The sequence below is a fragment of the Xiphophorus couchianus genome, chromosome 23, assembly GCF_001444195.1.
Source record: "Xiphophorus couchianus chromosome 23, X_couchianus-1.0, whole genome shotgun sequence".
NCBI lineage: Eukaryota > Metazoa > Chordata > Actinopteri > Cyprinodontiformes > Poeciliidae > Xiphophorus > Xiphophorus couchianus.
The window spans coordinates 4,772,361-4,780,988 of NC_040250.1; the positions used below are offsets into that span (position 1 = coordinate 4,772,361).

Consider the following 8,628-nt stretch of genomic DNA (forward strand, 5'->3'; position numbering starts at 1 on the left):
ATTGAAAATAAGTTTTAAAAAAATAATGATATTTATAATGATAAATGTTTTATTTTTCTATACTTTTTTGTAGTCTGTGGACAAAAAATAAGTTTTTATTCAAGATTAATGGTCGTCATTTGAGGTTATTGTGGATTGCAGGCAGGCTGAATACTGAATCGCATAGAAAAGTATTTTTTCTCAGTAATTAAGAGAAACTCATAAATCATAGATAAATTCTTAAAGTGGTTATTTATGTTCATTTTGTTGATTTATGGCTTAAAGATAAGAAAAACATAACATTTAAATTCCCTGAAAAATTTAATATAATATAAAAACAATAAATAAAACCTGTAGTAAAGTAATAACCCCATGCATAATTATTTAAAGGTGTATTATTTTTTACAAAACACATAATTTCGAGGGGCAAAATCTTGAGTCACAGAAAATATGAATAAAACAAATACTGAAATAATACCTGATTTTAACATATGAAGATCACATATTACATACACTTTTTACATACATGTGTTTAAGAGGTTATGGACATTGTTTATTTTTTATTTGTTGGAACATTTTAACATGAAATCTATAAATATTTATTAGACAACTTATGTATTTGCTGGAATGTGATGCTTTTGGGCCCTACATTTCTTAATTTTCTTTTGTGAAGTTCACAAACTTTGCAATATCTTTCTATTTATTGATAAAGCTGCATAACTGTGAATCTCTGCGTATAGGCTGTAGCATAAAACATTGTGAAACTAAATTTACCAGCACAAAAAGTTCATTATTTCAATTTACATGAGTAGTTAGGTTTTGGATTTGCAGTCATAATTTAGTTTTGGTTTGATGAAGTTTAACAAATGTATGAAATCACAATAACTTAAAATTTAAAGTGTCTGGAAAGAATGAAATATGTTGATTTAAGACGCTGAATGCCTGATGTAATTCCTATTTCCTGCCTGTAGAGGGAGACAAAACTCATTCAATGAGAAACTTAACTTCATTATTACTTACGTTTCACTGTCATGTATCTTTTTGAGTGAAATTAATAGGCTTTTTAATATAATTGCCAATTTACTCTGTGAACGTGCAGCTTAATATCATTGATCTAATGGCTCCAACACACCTGTCTCAAATGCCACTGGCTGTCTCAGCTCTAAAGTGTCTGTAGCGATTTAGAAATTATTTCTGACATAAGAAGCTTTGAAACAATAAGAAATCTCTAATCTATCCCTCTAAATGAAGTAATAAACTCTGGTAAGATATGGAAAGCACTCTGTGGTTAGTAGAGCATGAAAACTAGCCAGCTATCCAGTTTCTGTGTCTATATGAGTAAAACTACCGGTAATCACTTTTTCCCTTAAGATTCCATTAAAGGCTGATCAAATCAGAACTTTTCCTCAAATGCTTATAGCTTGTAATGTCACAAAATGTGAGTGAATGTAGCGCATCTGAAATCTTGTGTGATGGTATATTTAGTCGGATTTTCAGATTACTTAGTAATAAATGCTGCAAAGTTGGACGCATTATTAGTCATTCAACAGAGCGGATGTTCAAAAATGGCATTTATTAAAAATAAAAAAAGGAGAAAAAAAAGGAAATCACCATGCAGACCGTCGTTCTTTCAACACAAGTGTTGTAGATAAAAAAAAAAGGAACTGAGCGTTCATTCGACAAAATAAATAAATACAATATCCTCTCATCATCATGAGCAACAGAAACAAACAGAAAAACACAGAAACCCATCCCAGAGCTTCACACCAGCCTCTGTCACATCAAAGGGCTTTCACAGCAGACTATGAAACAAAATGAACTTGAGAACATTTAACTTATTGAGCTTAAAACTGGAAACATACAGATGTTCACACCTCTGGAGGTCATCCTGCAGATGGACTTGCATACAACCAAACATTGTTATAGTCACATAAAAGTCAGTAGCAGCTTTTTTTATTCAATGTTTTTAACAGAAACTATTAAGATTGTGTGAAGTTAAGCTTTTAATATGATCAATGCCTTTGATCGGGTCGTGTAAAAAAACAGAGAAAAAAGCAATACATTTTAATTAGCAGTTCTGAAAATGGAGGCTAAATGTTTTTGGTCAATCATATTTTGATTTCTGTAAAAGCTAAATACCATGTGGCATCTAGTTTTGATTGAAACTGGTTGATTAGTCCTGGCCTTCACTGAATGTATCAAAAATCCCAATTTTACGGATCTGTAAATGCATCAGTGAACATCTGGGTTGTTGATGCGCTTTGTTTTTAATTTAGTAAAAAGTTTATCAATGAAAGTTTTTCATTATTAAATTCAAATTTACACATTTAAGTTTTACAGTCCTTACAACAAAAACCTGAATTGGCAGTTTGGAACAAAAGAAAACAAAAAACTGGTATCAGTCAATAAAATCCAGATCAACTCTAGTAAAAAAAAACAAAAAAAAATGACGTAAAACAAACTCATGTTCTTAATTTGATCTGAGCAAAGTGGATTGGTTGCTAAAATGTACTTTTAACTGAATGACTAAAGATTTAACCTCAAGAAAATATGTAACCCTGTCTTTTTAGAAAGCAAATAAAGCCCTGAAGAGAGAGACAGTGGAAAAATGCAGCTACAGTTTTTATATCTACTGACAAAATGAGGTGATCTAAAAACCAATACATTCTCTGCAAGAACAGAGGAATTAGTTATTATACTGGAGGCTGAAAGAACAGGAATAAAGGTATTTTATACTTCTGCAGCACATCCATCTCATATTTTTCAGACAGCATGCATAAAAAGCATTCTGCCCAGAATAAGAAACAAAAGCTATAATTTTATTCCCTCAGGATGAACACTGTTATTTATCTTTACAGTTTTTAGATTTTGTGCTGTTTTAACTAGTTCTATATAAATCTCCGAGTCTGATAACTAATTCAGAATTTCTGATCAGTTTAGAATTTTTAGAAAGAATAATTAAAATCCGCTGACAGATCTATTATGTTGGTAACCATTAAAATCATTCAGCCCTTTTTATAGCTTGTTTAATCTTCACTATATGAAGTGTCAAGTTGGGGTCCGAGGAATTAAAAATTGTATTATTTAACAGAAACTCCTCCATACATTGTCTGTCTTTTGTGGTAATTTGGTGATTTTGAGTTGCTACGAAAAACATTACAATAAATAATACAACAGTATTAAGTCTGAAGAACAAACTGTGATTGTGAGATAATATGTCTGGGAATCTGCCAGAGGAAGAGGCACCATCAGGGCTCGACACATAATGGAGAAAACGTAAATAAACGATGCAACCTGAAGATCTAAACCTTCCCCTCAGAGAAGAGCTGCATTCAGGCTGCAGCTTAACTCCACGTTTAGATCCTAAAGCAGTTTAACGGCCTCAAGCTGCATGCTAGAGCAAAATGTCGTAGACCTCAGAGACAACCTCCAGAGTTAAAGCAGTGAATGCGCTGGAGTTTTTACCCTGGAAACGGAGCAAATGTGCTTAATTAACACATATGCAGGTTCATTGATACGATTAAGGAGTCAAATTGCAAAGTTTAAAGGCTGTTAATGATAATTAGGCGCCGTTTATGTGATTTTTCTAACAGCGCTGCTGTCCTGAAGCTAAGCTAGCTGCTGAAAAAAGCAAGGTTTTTCTTGCTTTCTGGGCGTTACAGTGTAGATGTCTCACACAGGGTATAATCAGAGCAAATGGATGCTAAGTAAGATGGTAATAAAATCTGATGTCTGGGTGCGTGCCAGCCTGCTGTTTTCTCCTGGTGTTATTTACTAATCAAAAAAAGGTTTAAATGTCATATGTAATCATATTTTACAGGCAGTATGAAACGTTAAGTTTCTGTTGACTTTCAAAGCAAATTTAAAAAGTAATGAGTGTGTTTGCGAGCATAACGTTTATTATGAGGGAAAATACATTGTTAGTAGTTATTTTATCTTTTAATGCCAGTACTGAATATCTGCTGATGCCTGCATATTGCATTAAAACAATCCTCTGAAATGTTTTTCCATGACAATTAGATAAAAGAGTATTGTTTTTTTCCTTGGTGTCTGAGCCAAATGAAGGAGAGAACATCTGTTTGCAGAGATACAAGCCTGAACCCAAGTGAAAAGGAAAAGCCACATATGACTTCTTCAAAAGACGCTCATTATTGATTCCTGCCCTAACAGTCAGGTTCTCACCAAGTGTCGAAGAGCAATGTAGGTCACTTTACATTTACAGAAGATGTCAAAATCTGCGCTATTTTAGCAAAATGTCACCCTTTAATACCAACGGCAACTTGCCATGTTGTTCTTTATGACTTAAGCAGTAGGTCAAATAACGACAAGAAATCTTGTCGTTATTTGAGAACAAAACCTAAAACAAAATTTAAAAAATAAAATCATAGTACAAGTCAGCATTTTCCATCTTTCTTGTGTCAGTTCAACATAAAGCAGGCAATTTAAAAATAAAACAAAGTATTGCACTGGTCTGGTGTAAGTCTATGGATGGGTGGTCATCATATGAATAACAACAACAACCAAACAGTAATACTATAATAATAATTGTAATGCTAATAAAAACAGTTCAGACTAAGGTCCCCCTTCCCCTGCCGCTCTCCTTCATTTGGCCGTTTTACCACTGCTGCCAACTGAAGTCGTCGTTGGAGCCGAAGACCAGGAAGAAGCCCAGGATGGTCCCGAAGATGACTACATTACCTGTTAACACGAGCGCGCACGCCCCCCAGGCGATCTGCAAAAAACCAGCGCATTCACAACTCAGGTCAGACCAGCAGAGCGAATAAACAGAAACATTTAAAGGGACCTATTATGCAAAATTCACCTTTTGCACATTTTTGTACTTCCATTTGGGTTACAAAAAAACACCCAGGTATTTTTTGCCAATACTTTAATGAGAGGAGTGCCTACCTGAACTAAAGTTCGGAGGGTTTTATGCTTCCGTTTGGGTTTCTACTGCTTCTATAAACATTTCAAGCACTTAAATGACACCCAGATGGTTTTTGTTTTTGGTAATAAGTTTATGTTTTTTGGTGTCTGGAAAATGAGCCGTTTCAAAAACCTTCAGAATATAACGTCACAAATCAGCAGGTACTGCACAGTAACCCCAGCAAAACCCAGCCGGTTACCTAGAAACCCAAGCTGAGCTCCAGCACATTTGGTCAGCTGGTTTTACTGCTGTAGGCTCCGTACAAACAAGTGATTTGCTGTTGACCTACCATGCAGAAACAACTTGTTACATTCTTATTGGTTGTGCAGGAGGCTCTACTTCTGCTTTTCAAAGATGCACGGTTGTATAATTGCGTATCTGTTTGGATCCATTTTTATGTGCAAGTGTAAATGTTGAGTTGGGGGCGTGGCCAGCAGCAGTGTATTTGATTTTAAAGTGACAAGATGCCATTTATAGCTCATTCTGAAAGGAACTATAGATTTGTAGAACTGAACAGACTAAAATTATATTATCTAAGAATGATTTTGTGCAAAAAATTTAATGAACACGTTTTTATAGCCCATAGACTAATCCTAACCTGTTTAAGAAAGCATAATAGGTTACCTTTAAAATTATTCTGAGAACCATTTTCTTTCCACTTTACTGTTTTGCAGTACTTTGTATCAAATAAAATCCTTAAGAAATAGACAAAACTGAACAGACTGAAATCTCACTATCAAAGAGTGATTTTGTACAAAAAATGTAATGAACATGTTTTGTGTAGCCCATTATCAAAGAAGCACAATAGGTCACCGCTAAGGTTTATCTCTGGAAGAAAACCAACATGAAAACATTTAGTAACAACCAAGTCTCCATGACTTACCACTTCAGCTCTAGCAAAGACGATGGGCAGGCCAAAGGCTGAGATGACGATGCCCGTTGTGAGGAAGATGGCCAGCTCTTTGCAGGCGTTGCTAGCGGAGTCTGTGTCATCAACCACCCGCCGTGAGATGCAGTAAGGGATGGGCGAGAGGATATAGAAGAAGAGGAGGAACAAAGGCCAGTATTTGCTGCATAAAAAAAGGAAGCGGGACAAATGAAGGCGACATAAATACACACATGCTGTGGTGGTGTAGGTCAGGGATTGAATTACCAATATTTTTCCCTTATTAGAATATTTTAACTTCCTCTGTTAAGAACTGAAGTGTTGTTAAGAGTTTCATCAGTACATGATTTGTGTACATGGTTTGCTATCCAGTTCATGTCAGGACAGTTTGTTGAAAATCCTCAAGTCCAACCTTCTACTACTGCTAGATGAAGAGAGAAAGGCTTTTTATTATTATTCTCTAGCAAACAGCAGACAGATTGAATTACTGGGATGTGCGTCTATTGATAATATTGCACAGATCTGCAGTAAATTCTTTATTGCAGGAACATATTTTAAAATGTGTTCTGTGATCTGTCCTTGGAACTGCAACCTCCAGGGTTTCTGCCCATTTTTCCTGTAAACTCAATTTTTGAGACTTTTTAGTCCTCTATGATCACTTTAAAATATAAAATATCAACATTCATAATTAGTTTGTGGCACATGTTTCCAGAGTGTGCAGACTTTACATATAGCACAGCAAAAACCAGAATGAAAGAAGAGAGGATTAGAAAAAAAGGACAAAAGATAGGGAAGGACCGATAGACAGAAGGAAGGAAATAAAAAAGGACAGAAAGAAGGGAAGCAGAACAAGAAAGGAATAAAGGTAGAAACAATGGGAAAAACAAATAAAAGAAGAAAAAGAATCAAAAAGGAGACAGAAATTAAGGAGGACAAGTGATGAATAAAAGGACACAATGAAGGAAAGAATGAAGAACACAAGTAAGATATGGAAAAGACAAAAAAGAAACAACGACGGCAGACAGGACAGGAGAAAGACTGAAAGAATGCACAAAGGAAAGAAAGAAGACAGACTGAAAACTAAAGGAAAAACAAAAGGAGGGACAGAAGTAAGGCCATGAGGAAGAGAGAAAGGAAAGAAGAAATGTTATAAGGGCGTAAAGAACGGAGACATGAGAAAGGAAGAATTAAGAGGACACAAAGAAGGAAGAAAAGTAGGACTATAGGAAGGAAACAAGAAAGGATTTAATGGAGGGAGAAATGTATAAAGGAAGGACAAAACTTTTAGACAATGGAATAGTGAATAGTCTGGACATAAATATATTCATTCAGACGTGGAAAATGTGAAATCAAAATTTCGAGACTAAATGTCCTCATTCTGTCCGGGGCATCCGGAGGGCATTTACACACAAACTATAAAACGACTGAGTGAGAGTTCATCTATTGAATTGATTGACTGACTTTGTGATATCATATTATTACAGATAAAAAAAATTTTGTGAGTAATTTTTGTCGAGTATAACTGAAAAAGTTACCTATTGCTACGTATTACTTTTCTAATACATTGTTTCTATTATCATTTATATCAGGATATCTTAAAGTGACTTTTGCACTTGGTGACTTATGAAATGTAATGAACTATCCCTTCTAACCACATACAGAAGGAACACTTTAAATATGCAACAATCAAAAGTCTAATTAAGTAAACAGAGTATGATTGAAGTGTTTTCAGGACTGTTACTACTTTATTTGGAAATCAAAATCTGGTCACCCTAACAAAATCAATACTTTTCCAGGCTGAACCCTGACCCTCATTAAAGGCTGCACTGGGATCACACATTGATTCCCACACACCCTAACACAGTGTGTGATGGTTGTACTCACTCATATACTGGTAGGGCACATCCAAGCATGAGGAACATGAGGCCGATGGCCCCTCCGAAGGAGAGGCTGATGAGAGCTGTAAAAGAAACAGAGAATTTCAGACTCAGTTAGCATCATAGTGACACCACAGAACCGGCTGAGGACCGAGGCTTTTATCGAGTGATGGTCCGGCTGATTTCACGTGGAACCGCTTGTCGTGCTATTGGGAGCTGCTGGCTAACAACAGCCGTTAATCCGAGCAACGAAATTAGCAACAAGAGCAGCTCAGGGGAAAACACGGGCTAACAAGAGAGACATTAACTGCGATGTTACACGTTATTTACTACACATCAATAACCGTGGAAGCTGGAAAACAGACGCTTCAAAACACTGCGGGTGATTCAGCTAGATTCAGTGAACGGCGGAACCGTTGCTAATATACACCCTCCGTTAGCTGGATGGGTGTTTTAAACGCACCACTCTTCTCCTGCGCATTTTAAAGCCGCTTCCACTTAAATAAAAAGGAATCGTCAAGGAGAGCTGGGACGTTTTTTATACCTTTGATCCCGGCCATTTCTCCTGGACAAAAGCTCGACACACTGCCCTGACGGATGATAACAGTACCCCCTCTTCTTCTCCTCCCCCTTCCTCCCTCCTCTACGGATGAGGAGTTCCGAATATGGGGCTTTCGCGTGTTACTGCTACAATCGGAATTTTACATTTTCACATGAAAACTAGCGGATCGACCTCTTTATTCTTAAACTTAATTACACTTTTTTTTTTTTTAGAAATATTCAATCAAGCAAGGTTCATTAGCACACTTAAGTCCACGGTTACACATTTATCTTATGTATTTCACGCATCTTAAATTTAATATACAATAAATACAAATATATTATTACACATAGCTAGTGGGTAACTAGTTACATTTACGTGCGTAACTTTGGGGAGAAAATACTTTTAGCAGTAGTTT

At 35.9% G+C, this 8,628-nt stretch overlaps 1 protein-coding gene across 1 annotated transcript; it reads right to left on the reverse strand.

Moving 5' to 3' along the window:
* Positions 1–1,532: 1,532 nt before the first annotated feature.
* LOC114139299 (leptin receptor overlapping transcript-like 1) lies at positions 1,533–8,339 on the reverse strand. The gene is made up of 4 exons (XM_028009156.1): positions 8,214–8,339; positions 7,677–7,752; positions 5,790–5,976; positions 1,533–4,711 (listed from the first exon to the last, which is right to left on the reverse strand). Exons 1-4 carry the CDS (start codon positions 8,227–8,229, stop codon positions 4,595–4,597), a joined length of 396 nt encoding a protein of 131 aa, XP_027864957.1. The 5' UTR covers positions 8,230–8,339; the 3' UTR covers positions 1,533–4,594.
* Between the last annotated feature and the right edge of the window lie 289 nt (positions 8,340–8,628).